The 17,628-nt window shown below is 37.1% G+C and overlaps 1 protein-coding gene across 11 annotated transcripts in view; it reads right to left on the reverse strand.

The window, feature by feature from the left end:
- NAV3 (neuron navigator 3) overlaps positions 1-17,628 on the reverse strand; it is a 543,191-nt gene that overhangs the window by 135,817 nt on the left and 389,746 nt on the right. For 9 of the 11 annotated variants that reach the window (XM_061454721.1, XM_061454723.1, XM_061454722.1 and 6 more), the window contains 2 exons: positions 8,403-8,471; positions 5,585-5,724 (listed from right to left, as the gene is read on the reverse strand). In XM_061454721.1, coding sequence (XP_061310705.1) covers positions 5,585-5,724; positions 8,403-8,471 — 209 coding nt within the window. Of the gene's footprint in view, positions 1-4,449; positions 4,571-5,584; positions 5,725-8,402; positions 8,472-17,628 lie in introns of those variants that run through there. The other 2 variants (XM_061454719.1, XM_061454726.1) reach the window with 2 other exon arrangements.

A 17,628-nucleotide genomic window follows, 5' to 3' on the forward strand; every position in this document is an offset into this window, starting at 1 on the left:
TAGTGCATCAAATTCAGTACTACAAGAAAGCCTATGAAACATGCAATGCAAATACAGTTCATCCAGTGGGGAAAAAAAAGTGCCTGATATGTTGCACACACACATGAAGGCAAAGTCATGCCTTGAGGCCTCCCTGTCTGAATGATATAGTAGATGAGGACACTGAAGACATTTGTCCCTTCACCAGAGAGTTTGATGTTATGGGTCATTTTCAGTTTTGCAGTCTTAGCCCTAAGGCCCTAGTACGGATTAGACTACCCACCTGGAATTCTGAAGGTCACTACGATACAAGGAAAGGGAGAATTTTTAGCATCCTGAAAGGGGAGCTCTTTTTTCTTTAACAAAGAGAGAATGCAAACAGCAAAATTTACTTGTTTAAATAGCATTACATTCTAGTTTAAAAAATATTGAAACAAATGGAATAGAAGTAACACAACAGAAATGTAACAGCTTTTACTTGCTTAACACTATCAACAACTGGACCACAGCAGGCTAATCGCCTCCATCCTTCAATAGATGCTGTATAATTCCACCTGCACAGAATTTTTCATGTGCCCCTCAACCTGATGTGCAAAGAGCACAGCTCTAAATGAGCTCAGTCCACCTCCACAGATGATTTGCAATTTGCTTTGCTACACCCAGTTACTAGGAAAGAAAACAGTAACTGGTAAAGGTTGCCTCAGAGAATTTTTGGGGACAGGTGAGATTACAGCTTGCTCCTCAGGCTCCAGGTAGTACCACGCACACGAAGCAGCTTTGGTGGGCAGCTGCAGAGCTGATCCCCCCCTTGTGACCAAGGCAGGAGTTGTGTCTGGGCTCCTGCCATTTTCTGGTGAGCCTCAGATCCTGGAAGAGAGCCTGGGGCCAACAACATCTGTTGGAAATTACTGCAGACCTCAGGCTTCCTTAATTTATACTAGGGATCAACCCCGTGGCTGATAGCCTAGGACTGGGTGTGCGCAAGGACCTTATTGCACACATCTTGCCTTGCATTACACTTGCCTTAATTACACAGAAGGACTGGGGTCTTTAGCTATCCAAATAGTTTTGCAGAATAACAATTCACCGTAATATGCAAAGCTAATGCAGAGTACATGTAACAGTCTGTGACCAGCAGAATGCCACTACATCGTTGTATTACCTCTGTTACATTTGCATGGCCTCAGGCTATTAGTTTTACTACAAAAAGAAAAACAAAAAAGTGTTCTGATTAAAAAGAAGAATGTATCCTTGCCATATTTCCTGCTATCTATTAAACTCACTGGGGGAATAACTGTCAAAAGAAGAGTATTTCCTGTTCATCAACAGCTTCTTCTGCTACATACATAGCAAAAAACCCCACAGGTTCCTTGAACCACTGGTACTTACCTGATCCCTATGTCTCAAATCATGAACAGCATCAAAAAATTACAGAGACCTAGAACTTGCTTTTAATCTTCAATTTAAAGTGTATCCTTAATGTTTCCACAGGGAATTGCACGCTGGATTGCACACTTTCAAGAAATAGACACTTTCTGGGTCTTCAAAGAAGTGGAATGCAAAGATTTATCTTCCCCCCAGCCCAAATACATTACTTGAAGCTGCACATCATTCACTGCTTTCTGCGCATTCAGTTGGACTTGGCTTTAGTTGTTCATTACATGAAATCTGTCCCCACCTTGTGGTGATTTTGACACAGAGTGAACCCAACCTATGACAAGGATTTCAGGCTTCTACAGACTAAATTTTACAAGCAGACAGTCTTCTGTTTAGGGCCTAATCCCCTTGTTGCTGAAATGCATAATCGGCTTGTGGTGCAAATAACTTTGCATTCTGTTTGAGAGCTCAGAGCTTCAGAGCTCAGCTCAACCTGTGTGGGAAAAGTAGAGCAGCAACAGCCCCAGGTGTTCAGTGGAAAACCAAAAGTTTCTTCCAGAACCCAGCAAGCCCAGGACAACAGAATGGACATTTTCAAGCCTATTGTTCATAGGCTGTTGAACAAACAAAGGACACATGAGGGGTTAAACTTGGGCCCAATATGTAATCAACTTCCTCTGTCTTCTTGTCTGTGACCTTTGCTGTGCTCTGAACTGTTGGAGAAGACAGGACCTCCGTGATAATAGCTCCCCTGTTGCAGCATAGTAGGTACTGATAACTGAAATATTCTGTAACAGACAACATGCCCAGATTAGAATATCCAGTTTTAGTCAATCAAAATAAAGGTTAGTAGAAAACAAAAGAGCTCCAGGGGATTGCTGTAAAGATATCTGGAGGAATGGGAGGTCTATCTGGTGAGATTAAAAGAATTCAGCTTGTTCAACAGTCTCTTTCCTGCTGCCCATGAGAATGAAGCCCCCATCAGCACAGGAAGAGAACATTACCGGGACAACTGGCAAAATACTGGAACCAGAACATAAACAAGCTAACTATAGGCGTACATACTGGCCACAGATGAACAATTAATTGCATCATCAGACAGTGTTGCTCCAGGACATTGTTTCTCAGCATTTGCATGGGAAAAATAACCAAATACTGCTGAAACCAAGTTTAGACAATACACAAACACAATTTATTATCAAATTATATTAAAAACTCCATGATATGGAGACCCTCATCAGAGTTCAGATACAGTGTTTCTAGGTTCTAATATATAAACCTTTGGTTTTAAAATTTTATTTTATTATAGCATTATTTATTTGCTGGACTCAAAACTTCTTTGGATAACTACCTTGCTAGCAATGTAATCACTTCGTTCAAACAGTTCCATTTTCATAGTTTTATTTTCAACCTTATTAAGTCAGAAGCAGATAGATTTGACGCAACCTAGAAAACAGATGTGTTCTTTGAAACCCGTCCATAAGGTGCAAAGTCCAGAAAAAAAAAAAAAAAGAAAAAAAAGAAAAAAGATCAGCTCAGTAAAGCTCCACAGACGGGTTTCAGTTAATGGCATGTTTATCGTTGTGGTGCATTTTGTGTTCCTGATTTAACCACAGCTACACAGAGTTACCTGTGTCACAACAATGGGTTGGATCTGTCAGTGAAAACTGGGCTGTATTCAATAAAGAGAAAAACTGCATTTGCTCAGGGGAGCTACTTTCTTACTGTGGGAACTACTCCTTAAGCATCATTCAAAGGAGATAACATTTATGACATACTAAATAATGACATACTAAATAGAAGGCCCATATCACATCTTATTTTGGATCACCTTCACGTCTCCTTTAACTCTGTGTCTACATATTCATTCCCCACTGTGACTGAGTTGGAAATCATGTCATGCAGGAATGAATTTCAAGTATTACATAAAATAGGATTAAGAAAAACCCTTATGCTGTACATCTTTTCTGAGGTTTCATTATAGCCCACATAAGAAGGTGTAGTAGAGCAAAATGTACCAAAAGAGGTCTGTACTTGAAGAGGTCTGAAGGTCCCAACCTCTAGTGATTATTTACCTAGCACAAGTTGACTCTCTCTGATTTTTTTGCTGTTTATGCAGCACTAATGCAGATTACAAGTAATTTATTATATGATATACATCTCAGAAATTGCATGCTCCAAGCGTCAGCATCAGAAGCAAAATTTGAAATATAAGGTTTACTATGTGTGCTAACTTTAAGAAGAAAACCAGTTTTTCAATGTATAGTGACACTTCTTTTTAAAGAGATGTTCACTACTATTGCTATTGTGAGGGTTAAAGTTTGTTTCCAAACAAATTCTTCAAAAAAAACTCACGTCACAGAACATCCTCAAATACATAAAAAAAAATATATCAAAAGACATTGAAATCTCATTGTAATATGCAAACATTATCCACTATAATAATCAATTTAAAATATATTATGGTTCAGTTGTTTTGCTCCTTAGGCAAAGAAGTAGCATAAGGAATTCAACTACAGGATCTCATGTGTTCTTTTAGGGTATTATAAAAAAATGTCACTTTGCTATCCTTGCACACCCAGCAGTCATTTTCTCTAATTAACTTCTGCTTTATACTCTAAAATGAACTTGTATTCACTTTACGTTATCATGTAAAATCAATGTTCTTCCATCCATTCTGCTGTTTCAAAAGAAAGGAAAGAAAGCAGAGACATCTCAAATATAGTATTCGGTAGTTATGCTACATTGCATTTTCTATATCCTGTAAAATGAACTGAATGATTATACAAAAGGCAAGCCGCCCCTTATACTTTTGCAAGTGATGACTTCACTAAAATGCTCATCAAGGTTCTCATTCTCTGCTGAAAAAAAAATGGGAAAGTAAATCTATCATGCAAAAAAGCCACATAAATGTGCAATGCGATGCAAAACTTAGCAGCCAAAAGACAATTTCCAAGTAACAAACTAAGAATATTAATATCTACAAGCATGTCTCACCTTGAATCATTTCGCTCTCACATATTTCAGTACCAAACTTATGTCAATATTAATTAATTAAAAATTTAATTCTAAAACCTAAACTGCTGTACATACCTTCACTCAAGCTGCCACATCTCCTACTTCGTAACTTCACTATCGTAGTCGTGAACTATACAGTGTCTGCTCCGACACTCTGATCTCTTTCTAGTTTTAGCCTGGATGTCTTGCCACAAACAAATTCTTAATAAAATAAATCCCACTACAGAACTATCTAAAACATTCAACCCTTATAGTAGAAAATAAAGAAATAACTATTGAAAGCATGGTTTTATGTCTTCAGATACAGCTAGGGGCAAAGCGTGTTCATCAGAATTTTGTAAAAAAATTCTGGATAGCTGCCTGTTGCTTGGATGAAGAACATTCACTGCATACTTGTTCCTCCCACAGACCCCAAGGATGCAAACGGGTACTATGTATATTGTATCATTTTCAACTGCATTCTAACCCAGAGATATGAATAAAATGCTGTTCATTACACAGAAGGAGAAAGAAAGGGGATAGGGGATGGATTAGTTACACAACTCAGAAAGCTGAATTTGCAAGTTATTTTTTCTGAGATAAAGCCTGAAGAGGCACATTTTCCAGGAATGCAGTGTCAGGGTGGGAGAAACAGAAGGATCCAGGGAACTCAGTTTGTTTCCATAATGGAAGATCATATTTAAAGGAGGCAATAAAACATGAACACTGAATTCAAGTCCCTGCAAAATTTCATTACATTTGACTTCATTTCCAATCCTCTATTCAGACATATATGCACTAGGTAAGGCTCTGAAGGAACAGAAGCATTAAATGTTCTGATGCCAACGTAATATTCTGATTCTTATCCATTAGCAACTAAGATGCAAATTCCCCTGAAAATTATGGTGGTCTTCCTTTGGCTATGAGTAGACTTGAATATGGACCAAGAATATAGGCATCCAATATGTGTTCATTTTTACTTCAGAAAAATCACCCAATGATATTTCCATCAAAGACAGATAAAATATAGTTGCGACATTTTGAAAGTTTTCAGTTCTGAACTCAACTCAATCGCAATTCCCAACTCAATCGCAAGTCCTAATACAGAGCTCTTCTCCATAGGTCTTCTTACCAAGTCTTCAGCCCTTGTGAATGGGTTCTTTTGATGATATTTCCTTTTGTTACTCTTGTATGTGTTGTAAAGTAAGCTTTTTAATTTTTAATCACTCACCTTTTTCATTTCCATTTGCATATTGTGGAGGCTTGTTTTTGTCAATGCTGTTAAAGCTCTGGCTTCTTCGATTTAAATTAGAAGCTCCCTGGACTTTGGTACTGCTGCCAGCAGCTGGCACCCTTGAAGGTCCTGGAAGCCTGGAATGGCATAATCAGAAATCAGTTCATTTTATGTAGTGCAACATATAGAGGAGGCAGTATGCAAATAACAGACCAGAATTTAAAACCAACAACTGAAAACAGTGATTTCAGGTAAGCAACAATAAACAGGAGTATTCAATTAGTTAGACTCCAGAAATGAAAATAAAAGCTTATCCTTACACACACAAAAGGGAAAAAGATGCTTTCTAGAGTCACAAGACATATAAGAAGATGCTTTGCATTTGCCATTAACATTGCTAAAACAGATTCACCCTCACAAACAATTAAAGTGAAATAGCAACTTTTATTTAAATCTGTCACTTTTGAAGAAGAAATGTTACAGAAATTGATTAGAAAGCACAACAATACACAGTAGAGAGGTATTTTGTATGTCTTACTCTAGTAAATGTTTCACAGCTGTGTTTAGCATAAAAGCTGCCTTTTTAGCTATCTTCTGTTATTTTTCAGAGGGCTATTGGCTTATTATTTTAAATGAAAAGTACTGAAAATACATATTTTAGCTAGATGCTACAGATGCATGGATACCTTTTAGACAAAAGTATGCAATGTGGACCGTACAGTTCATTTGTTAGTATTTGCTGCCACCATCTGAACCTTACTGTGTGGCTATACTAAGAAAAAAATGGAAAATGTTGTCCCTGGTGTGTGTACACCTGTATCTTTTTTTCTGTCTGATTCTATTCTTTGATGTAAGATTCTTTAATATATGTTTACTTAAAACTTTCTGCAGCATCTTTGTGGGCACTCCCACTCCTTTCCAGTTTTGTTATGTGATAGACAAAATGAAATGCTTAAATCAGCAAGAGTCTTTTGCCATAGAAGATCTCTCTTCTGTTTCTCACTTATTGGAATGATATGGTGATTTTAATAGTGGCAATACAAATTACACCCGAGATATCAAATTCCGTTAGTTTCATTGTATTATGAAAGAGCAGCATCAGAAGGGAGAAAAAAAAAATCACATTACAAAGAATTAAAAAATGTTAGATTCCTTCCAAACTTTTGTTTGTTTAGTGCATTGGTATAACAACAATGTTCAAATAATTTTATTTTCATTAACTAACATATGGAAGCAGCTCCATGTTCTCTTCCTTTACCAATTTAAACCTTAGAGAACTAATCCGCTAGTTATTTTTATGGCTCATTCTGGCTGCCAGCCTGCCCTGCTAGTCTCTTTGCTGAGCCCAGAGCAGACTGCCTCTGCTCTGCAGCTGCAAGCATGCTAACCTTTACCATGACCCATGAATTCGAGTGATCTTCTGTTCCCTGAAGAATGCACTAAAACAAACTTAAAAATCCATTTGCTCCTTCTCATTACCCTAATTTGAAAGGCAGTAAGAGCCTTGACATCATTTGTCAAAGGTAATGAAAAACGCAATGACAAGGCATGTGCAACACTGGAAACTCATCTGTTCTGTTAAAATATAAAATAGTTCTGCATATATTCTGCATGCCAGAATTCGAGAACTTGCCACAGTAAGCAAATTATACATGAGGTCATTTGCTCTACACACTTTCCAGTTTAACTCATTTGCTGTCTTTTTTAATTGAATTCAGGTTTTAAATTGCTTTTGCAGAATCATGTTAAGCAGCTAAGGAAATGCAAAGAGGAGAATAACAAATAAGGGACAAGTCACATACCTCTGAACAGGCTTCGGAAACACTGCCACAGATTTAAAGTATTAGACAATAAGACTGTTAACCCCGCCACGTTGAATGTAGACAAGACAGGAGCATCAGCAATAAGGAAAACTGTAGACCTATAAATGCAGGCGCAATGCAACTGGACCGTGGTATAGCTTATTCCAAGCTATCACCAGCAACTCAAATTGTGTTAGTGTGCGATAATGCAAAATGCAATCTTTATTGGAGATTATGCAGTTTAGAGTTCATTGTTCTCACCAATGAACTGTACAGCAAAGGTATAATTAATGAACGCATTATCACCCCCCACCATAAAAAAAAAAACAAAACACAACAGAAAATAAAGGAAAGAAAAGTTAGAAACAGGAGTAAGCTTTAGACCTCGGTTTCTTTCCTCTGCAATCTGGCTTGTAGATTTTAGTGCTCATGGAAATGATAAACTAAAAGTACTGATGAAATATGAAATAGGTCAGCTCCAACACACAGCTCTATCAAATTCATTGCCAAAACAAAGCAGCCTGTTAGTAGGGTCTGTGTGCAGGCTAGTCTTGACAGAGCAGAAGTCTTGGAAGAGGTTCTTTTTTTGTGCTCTATTTTGCTTCTGCATCAACTTGGCTCTAGGAATTCAACCTTTCAGGTGGGTTTGCAGAATATCTAGTGGGAATTGGGATGGACTCCCAAACTTCTTTTCACTCATGACTAAAGTAAGGATTTGATCCAGAGAGAGCACTAAAATCACCAACTAACCCTTCACATCCAATACTTTACATGCAGGATACAAAGATGCAGGATACATAACAACCAGAAATTTTGCTAATGTACAATACAAATCAGCTCCTTCCAGTCCGTACAAGGCTTTCCAGTGGCAAAGCTCATAGCTGCAAAGCTTGCACACATAACATAAATACACATTGTTTAATGTCCGCTTATGTCCAAAGGATAAAATATCAGTGGGCATATACTTGCTTGAGTATCACTAACAAGCAATAAATTAGAGATATTTAACTGACCTAGAAGTCTTTTTTTGACTGGTTGCAATTCCACTGTGATTAGACTGAGATGCATATCTGGCTGTGATACTGTATGAGAAGAAACAGAGAAATTGAATTAAAGAATTACTTTGAACATGTATAGAAAGAACACACTTACCAGCAAACTATGAGTTAATGAATGCAAATTGAATGTGGATAGAAAACACAAATTAACTGGCAAAAAAATAATAAATGAAATAATGCAAACATGCAGATTTTTATGAGAGATGTAATGAACAGATTATGAAATAATGGATATTGTTATAACTTGTCTCATTTTCTATGGATTAATTTAGGAACAGACAGTGAGAGCAAATTTCAGCAGTGACTGAATTACTGAAGTCTAGCTTAATTCACACAGGGTGCACCTCAGCTTTGTGCCATTTTTCATCCACAAAAAGTACTAAGCATAAATATACAGCTGCTAGTTTCTCCAGCAATCTGAGTTCAGTGTGGCAGTTAGGAACAAATTTGCTATACCAGATCCAATGATGACTCAGAAATATTCCGGCTAAAGAAAGGTGACCCTCCTGACAGTAGAGTTATTTGGAAGACGCATCCCTTCATAGTCTCCATTAAGTTAAAGCAGCACAGGTCATGCATGTGATGCATTACCCAGGAAATTAATTCCTCATTAGGAGAACCCCTGACCTTGTGCTTAGACTCACTGCTAAATTCAATGGGAAAATGCCCCTTTGTTTATTAAGGTATCCAAATAGTATTTCTGCAACAGAACATATGCTGAGCTACAGGGCTAAAAACTGTATGCTCCTTTTCACACCCAACAACGTGTCATAACTAAACAGCAAATTTATGCCTCTATTCTTTTAGACATTTGCATAGGAGATATGTCAAATGTACAGCCAAGGTAAGGCCTCTTGCCAAGCAATTTCAGCTACATAAACAGGTGCATCCTTTGGGATCCACATAGCCTTAGGATATAGACAGGTTGTTAAAGCAGGTGCAATCACAGCATCAAATTCCTTGCATTATTGAGGAAATGATGGAGAACTGAGTAAGCAGGACCCTTGATAGTCACAGATTGCTTTTGTCTCTTACAGTTCTGTATTTTCCATCAATTCTAAGTAGCAGCTGAAACCACAGTGCTCTAGTCCTGACTTTATATACTGAAAGCACTTATAAGAAACACCTGGTGGTATTAAGTCTACCAGAGAAGTGTTAAGCAATTTCTGCTTGTCTACTGAAGCAGATAGCTGGATTATAGAGCAGATGGGAGGAGCCCCTTAAGGGGCAGAAAGGTCTTCCCATACTGGCACAGCAGTCCTGTAGAGGGGCAAGGGGAAGGCATAAACCAAGGGACAATCCCACTTGAATGGGATGTGTGATTATTGTTACTTTACCAAATTAAACACTAATAAAGGGTTCAACATTACCTCTGTGCCTGGCAATTACAAACGGCACAAGTGCACATGGCAAATATAGAATACTTCAGTCTTCAGGGGGAAAAAAAGAATCATTCAATATATAAAAGCAGCATTCAATTCTGTGACATATCTCTTCACAAAAATGCTGACAAGGTGCTTTTTTATACAACCATAATGTCTGTGGGAATTACAGTAATTTATGAAAGTATCATAATAGTTACAGTTTATATATTTTATCTACCTAGTCATTAGTAGTATATGAAATTAAATATTAATATATTTAATTATATTTCACTTACAGCTATCTTTCTAATAATCTCTGGACTTATGACACGAATGTGACATAGCTTATTTTGCTGAAATTGCTATATTTGTGCCTGGTGTAATAGCCCTTCTTTTAATGAGCTCTTCCACTTGTGTTTTTTTAACATATTTAAAATGAAGAAATCTAGAAATGGTTAGATGGTTATCTGTATTGACTAAACTAAGAAGGTTGTGAGAAAAACAGCATGAAAATAAAACCTTAGTGTGTTTATGTTGTAAAAGGTAAAATGATACACAGTACAATCAACACAGACAGTGAACTGGAAAAACAGAGTGAATAGGATGCATGGTCATAGCATATTGTAGCTTTTCTGCCTCAAACAACACAATTCCAATGTAACTGGATAGATCAAATAATTTAATCTGAGTGATGTTGCTAAATTGTTGGTAAACTAGTCCACAGACTGCACCTTTCTTTTTTTCTTTTTAATAGCAATAAATACATGAAGCACTTATCTGGAAATGCCTGCTAGAATCTTTTCCTTCTATGACTAGGACTCCACCCACTAGGAAATTCATGAAATGTCAGTTTACGGACTACTTTCAGACTTTCCAGACAGGCTAGAATGATGGATGTATTAACCTCAGTAAAGCATCCTTTCCACTGTGACTGAGTAAACTTATTTTCCAAAGTACGGTGACAAATGAAGGAAGAGAACTTCAACAGCTCATAAACATGGTGCATCAAGTTCCTAATGACTTTGGGTTTTCCTTCTAATTAGCCCTGGATGTGCTGGTCCCATTAAGGCTTTGCACGAGTTCCTGTTTCCCAGCTGCTGGCCCCCACTATTGCAAATGTGAACTGCAACACGGTTGCAAGACTAGACTTCAGTCTAGCCACTCTTCCAAATGTATAAACAAATATTTACCTGCTGCTCTCTATTCAACCAGATAATTGTCTCTGGGCGAGACCTGTTAGTTAGGAAAATAAACCTGTTTTGCTTAAATCAGTTATTTTTTATGCTTACAGATCCACACAGAGGTATAATAAATACATGCCTGCCATAAAACAGCAAATGCACATTAACAAACCAGAGGAGTTTACAGCGTTTAGTAAAGGGAGGATCTACTTGTCGGAAGGACAGAAAGGGGGATTTTGAAAGCCTCTGTTTTTGAAAGTCTCACCCAAAACCCCTTTCCACGTGTCTCCCCCAACGCGGTCACAGCTTGCACTCCTCGGAGCAGCCACAGCAGTCACCTGCAGAGCCCAGCCGCAGGGCATTGGCAGGAAGAGAACATGCAGACTACAGATGAGACCAACCTTGACCGCATAGCCTGCAGGAAACCCTGCTTCTCCTAAACTACAATCCAGCATTGTATTGCTGAAGGCAACTGCAACACTGGACCTGGGCCAAGCATCATGCTTAGGTCTCCTCTTCCACCTAATGCATAGGGGAAGAGAAGGCAGATGCTCCTGGTTAAGCAAATCCTATTCAAAATAGGTAAGATGGCATACATGCATATGATGCCAAATCCTTAGAAATCATCTGAACTCTGCAAAATAGCTTCCACGTTGGAATCAAGCCCCTATATCAGGAAAACACTAGTCAACACAGCAGATATGAAACTGATAGTGGGTAATTTTGGGTGCTGGTCCCTTAGTTAAATGCTGTGAGAAAATGGAATAGATATCCTAAGACTGCTCAGAAAGGCAGTTCAGCACAGGGGTAGCTGGAGCAGTACTGAGAAAGCAGGTACAATGACGTTAGAGACTGTAGTGACCCTGAGGTGCTGATGGAGAACACTAGAGCTGTCCTACAGCCATGCTGCTCACAGGAATCAGGACGCTGCCTGTTACAGCCAGTTGCACTGGGGAGCTATGCACCACATTCCACCTAGATGGGGAACTGATGCAGGGCATGCAGTGGCAATCAGTATAAAAGGGTTAAGAAATGGTCCTAAAAGGTGTAGGGGAACCTAGGAAATCAATGTAAGGTACAACACTAAAAGTTCTTAAATGCCCTCCCACTAAAAGTGAATTGCAATACACAACTGAAGTGGGCAAATAAAAGCAAAGAAGATGAAGAGGGAATGCAAGTGACTGCTCCACACTGTACTAAACTCTCACGAAGTCTGCCTTGCTGCTATGCAAATAGCACAGAACACCAGGAAAAAAAGCAGCTCCTTGAAAGTGTGTATACCATGTAAAGCTGGAGGATGAAGCTCCTATAAACCTCGATAAAGAGCATGAATCAAGCTGAAACTATTTTAACCTCCTTCTTCAAAAAGTAACCCATGCAGCGTCACCCTGAATATCATCAACTCTTTATTAACAGTCTTTCAAAAGATCAAAAGCATCATGTTACATCAGACTGTCATTTTCCTATAATGTTGAGAGCCACATGGTGCTTCTAAAATGCCAGCTATGTGATCTGTTAAAACTAGACAAAAGGCAAAGAGGTTTGTAGTATGTAATCAGTCTTTCTACCTTACTGGCATATTTGAATTTTAATACGCTGTTGATCTTATAAAGTTATATTTATATCACTGGGGAACTGCACTCCAGAATGATTTGAGATTTTACTATTAGAATGATTCCCTGATTAAAAAAAAAAAAACCAAAAAAAAACAAAACAAGTTTCAAAAGAATGCGTTTTCAATGTAAAAATTTCCCCAGAAGGTCTTGATTGCACTGTACAGATTTTTTTTCTTTTTGTTTTCTAAACAAGCTCCTTGGTTGCATACTTCTAAGCAGCCTGCCTGGCAAAAAGCACAAGAGATAATATTTTCAAGTTCAAATCCAGGTGTGCCTGGGGAAATGCCAGTAAATTTCCAGGCTACTCAGCATGCCAATCTGGGCAGGTAGAAGGTCCCTGCCTGCTTCCTCAAGTGGACAGCCAAAGATCACTAAGGAGGATACCAAAAATATTTTAATTTTCCCATAAACAATTTTTTTCAAGTATTTCTTTTGCTTGGGCTCATCAAGCCCAATCTTGATGAATTAATACATGCTTATATCCATGTATATGTTTCTATTGATCTACATATATTAAAAATGTTATTTATACACAAACGCTACTTATGTATATGTGTTTTATAGATATATCTATATTTTGTATTTTATAAATGTATTATTTTATGTGTATATATATATATCTAACACAGAAATAAGAGGAACTGACGATGGCTCAGGCAGCTGTAGCGCACACTATGTCATCTGTTCTACATTAGGTGGACATTTCTCCTTTCTGCTTTTTGAACTTTGGCATCTTATACAAGAAGTCTGTCTCAAACTGATTCAGGCTTGGAGGTACTAGAAAAATTGTGTTTTCGATGTTATCCTGTTGTTCACAGCCCATAAACCAAAATGCAGATAATGCTAGTCTTGCATTAACATTCATGTTCTTGCAGAACACAGTGACTTGTAATAAGAACTAATCATCTGCCATAGTGACCATACCTACCCTGGTCCCAGTGTTTGTAGTACAGGTATTTTGTGGAAATAATGAAAGACTATATGAATCACAACATTAAAGAAATGAAGAGCATCTCAAATAATAAATGTGCTACCTAGCTACTGTGCTTAAGCCGTAGCTCACCTAAAATAATACAATCTTAAAAAACCACTTTTTTTCTGACAAATTGGCCACGTGGGTAATTGTGTGCTGCCAGAACTAGGGCTACACTCTTAGGGACCAATCATACCCTATTATGACCTTATATCCATACTATTTATGATCTTGCACTAGAATAAAATTGTATCAGATGACCTGCACAGTAATATATGCCACTATTCCATTTCACAGTTTGATAGAATAAGACTGTAACAAAGTTTTCTCCTAGAGGGAATGAAAAAGGGGGTGCCAGAAAGCCTGTCTGTCAATTCTTCAAACCTACACTCATTGTCCCTTGAACCTTTTCACGGTTTTCCAGAAAATGGACATTCATTAACACATCCTAAAGTATGGCTGTGATTCCCACAAACCAGTCAAACAATTATCACATATTTAAGCCTGGTTTTGTCAAAGGTATTAAAGTACATTTGTGAGCATTTTGGTTGGTCTCCCCATTGACTCTAAAATAGTAAAAGTTAGGTAATATAAAGAAATTACAAAACATTCTACCAACATTTCAGCTATGCTTCCATAAGGATTTTCAGAAAAGCAGACCAAAACACAAATATTTATATATAAGTGATTTTCCTAAACTGCTAATTTACCACTTTTAGTGTGGCGATTTTTAAATGCTAAAAAAACTTTCTTTTTTTTTTTCAACTTCTATTTTAATCCATTTTCCATGTGCAATAATTGTCATAAACAGCACTTTGGAAGTGTATGGATTTAGGGTTGGGATTTTTATTTGGTAGATGAAGACAGAAGAGAGAATTATCTTCTCAATAGCAGTTGCAACATGTAACATTTCATTAACTGACATCTGCAAAATGACAATATGTAGAATATCACATTTATTGCAAAGTACGTAAAAATACTAAGAGAGAAAAGTTGACAGAAAGGGCTGACAATAGCAAAGAAAGTAGCAATACAAATATAAATCTGACTTAAATAAAAGCAAGAATGCAACGAAAAGACTGACCATATACACAAAACCAGACAATAGAAGAACTGATGAATCTCTGTAGAGAGTGAGGGTAGAGCAACAAAGAATGTTTGAAGGGAAAATAACTACATTATGAAGCTTCTATTCCCTCAAAAGGAAATACATGAAAAGTTGGATTCAAATGCTACAAGGATGAATGGAACACTTCCCATTAAATTCTATATTATCTAGATTAGAAATGGGGAAAATTATGGCCAAAGTGCATCAGAACTGAAATATTAAAAGTAATCAGTGGCAAGGGAGACAATGATATCTGAAATGCACAGGATGAGAATCATCAGTAAAATAAATTAAAACGCTCTTTTGGAAATTGTAAGAACAGACAAGGAGAAAAGATGGAAACCACATTTTGAAATGCAAACAAAACGAGAGGCAGAGAAAGAAATACCGTTCTCAAGCAGGTGGCAGAGGTTATTTATAAACAGGAGAAATCAGTGTACCTGCATGTCACAGGATCCTAAAGAAAATTTTCAGTCAAACATCAGGTACTTTGCAGAGAGGAAGAAATGTAGAACATACTAAATAACACACAAGGGCAGGTACCAACCATAAAGAGCTAGTTTTTCAGGATCCATCCCACAGAATTATGTAAGAAAGTAAAAGACACAAGAAGTTTCCGAGAGGTTGGTAGTGAAATGGCTAAAGAGGAAATGATAAGTTTGAAAGAATCTTCTTTAGGATAGATTTAGAAGCTATTGAGAGGCTAGAAAATGCTATATAATTTACAGTTTTATATGTTCTATCTAGTAGGTTCTATATATTATAGCTATAGAGAAGACCATTTGTTTTAGAAACTGAGTCTGTTTCTAAACCTCCTTTCTCCCCCCCTAGCTTTAAGCATAAGAAATATTGTTAGATATCTTCTCATTTTAGAGAGGACGGGCTACAGGGAAAGAGTATGTGGCAAATACATTCTTGCTATTGTATTGTGCTGCTTTTTTGTGTGAAGGTTATTAGAAAAGTTAGGCATTTGCCATCATCAAAAAGTAACTCTTTTGTGTATGATAATTTCTGAATCTGCCAAAGGAATGCATTATGAAACTTATAGCGCTGATGCATTTTTGCAAGCTATTTCAAAATATAGCTATTAAAAGGAATTTTAAGAAAAAAATATTGAATTATGGCAGTAATATTAATTTATATGAGGCTATGAAGGTCTACTTTTTAACATATTCTGTCCATATATCATAGCTGTGGCCTAAAAAACTCCTGAAAATACAGTAATTCTCATCACATAATGACAGTTTTATCAAATGCATAAATTAATTTCATAGCTCTATAAGGTAAACAAACAGCATGTGGAAAAAGAGCCACTTTTCCTGATGACCTATACAGTGCTTATCACAGGAACAAGTCTCTTCTCTAATTTATGCAATTCATCATTACTAAATACCACATATTTGCTTAGGTACACAGTTAACTGATTAAATTGGGAAACAGAAATATTATTTACTTTAGTTACTTGGACTTCAGGAAAATGGAAGCTTCCTTCCTAAAGTTCCTTTCTTTGGGAATCCTGAGGCCTGTTATGACTCTGTGAGGAGTCTACTCTTTGAGGAGTAGAACAAAAATGGGGCAAAAGCTGATTTTCAAGATGGAAAGATAGGACAGTTGAAGTACGATTAAATCCATAAGGTCTATTTGAAGGTCAGCTGCTGCAGATCCTGGTGCAGTCACATCAAGCAATTTATTCTGCATTATCTCCTAGATGCATAAAAGTACATCAAATTAGACTAGTAGCAGTTTGCCTGCTTAGACCCTACTTAGAAAACAGGGAATACAAAGAAGAAATAAATCTTTTCCTTGCAGTCATTAGATAATGATTCTGTATTGGTAAAAGCAGGAACTACCTATTTGTTTCACTTCACTAAAACCAAGTGGCTAGGAATGCCAAGAGCTAAAGACAGTGAACAGACTTGGTTCATTGCTTTCCTTCCATTAACCAAGGAAGACACATGATTATAGGCACATTCCATTTTGTCAGTGCAATGCACTTGGTGTAGACTGTTTTAGGTTACATTTTCAATCTCCAGAACATTGAAACAAAGACCACCTTCTAAATTCAGAGTGGTGTAATGGAGATTGGCATAGATATTGTCAGTATTTCAGCATGGATGTGTTGAGATTTGTAATCATAACCACTACATTTGCATTACTGTATTTCACCCAGCACAAGCTCTGCGTCCAATATACTTCATTTTTTCCCTAGTACTTCTGAGCAGGAGGCAACTTGAAACCTAGTTCCTTGCAGTAGTTATATATGCAACTGCCCGTGGAAATAGCTACCTAACTTTGTTTATATGGCTAGGAAAACCAGGGTGCTCTTTTAATATAACAAATTTAACAAAATCCATCTGGACCTCAAGCTGTGCTCATCATTCCTGTACGTGATAAAATAGTTTGTCCATCTTGGGGAATTTTGCTGACAGCTTACTGAAACCAGTTACTGCCTAATCCATAAATGAGACAGAACTTCTTTTCATCCACATGTGTTTTCTCTTAGTATCTGGGTGGTTGAAAGATCATCACTGTAGAAAGTTTGGATGTATTGCTGTGATAATGGAATCCACTAGAAAAGCAAAGCATAAAAATATAATGTAACTATTGTTGTCATCTATCTGTACTGACATATAAATAAGGCCACCAGCACTGTAGTTTTTTAACTCAATCTCAAAGCTACAACAAAGTCATAAGGAAAGAATGAAGTGCCTGACTCAGATTTTGAAGAATTCAATTTCCATAGTTAGTCATACAAGAATATAGGAAATTTTAGGATAAAAAGAAATTTGAAATCACATCTAAACCCACTGTCTCCCTTAGGTTACCATTCATCATCTATCACAGATTGTTCCACTAATTTTCTAAATAATTTTTAGAGTTTTTATACTTAGTGGTATGAAATTATAATTATCCATAAATAAAGAATATTCTTTGCAACA

This window comes from Pezoporus flaviventris, unplaced genomic scaffold (assembly GCF_033815535.1).
Source record: "Pezoporus flaviventris isolate CSIRO_AGI_PZ_B2104156 unplaced genomic scaffold, CSIRO_AGI_Pfla_v1 ptg000016l, whole genome shotgun sequence".
Lineage (NCBI taxonomy): Eukaryota > Metazoa > Chordata > Aves > Psittaciformes > Psittacidae > Pezoporus > Pezoporus flaviventris.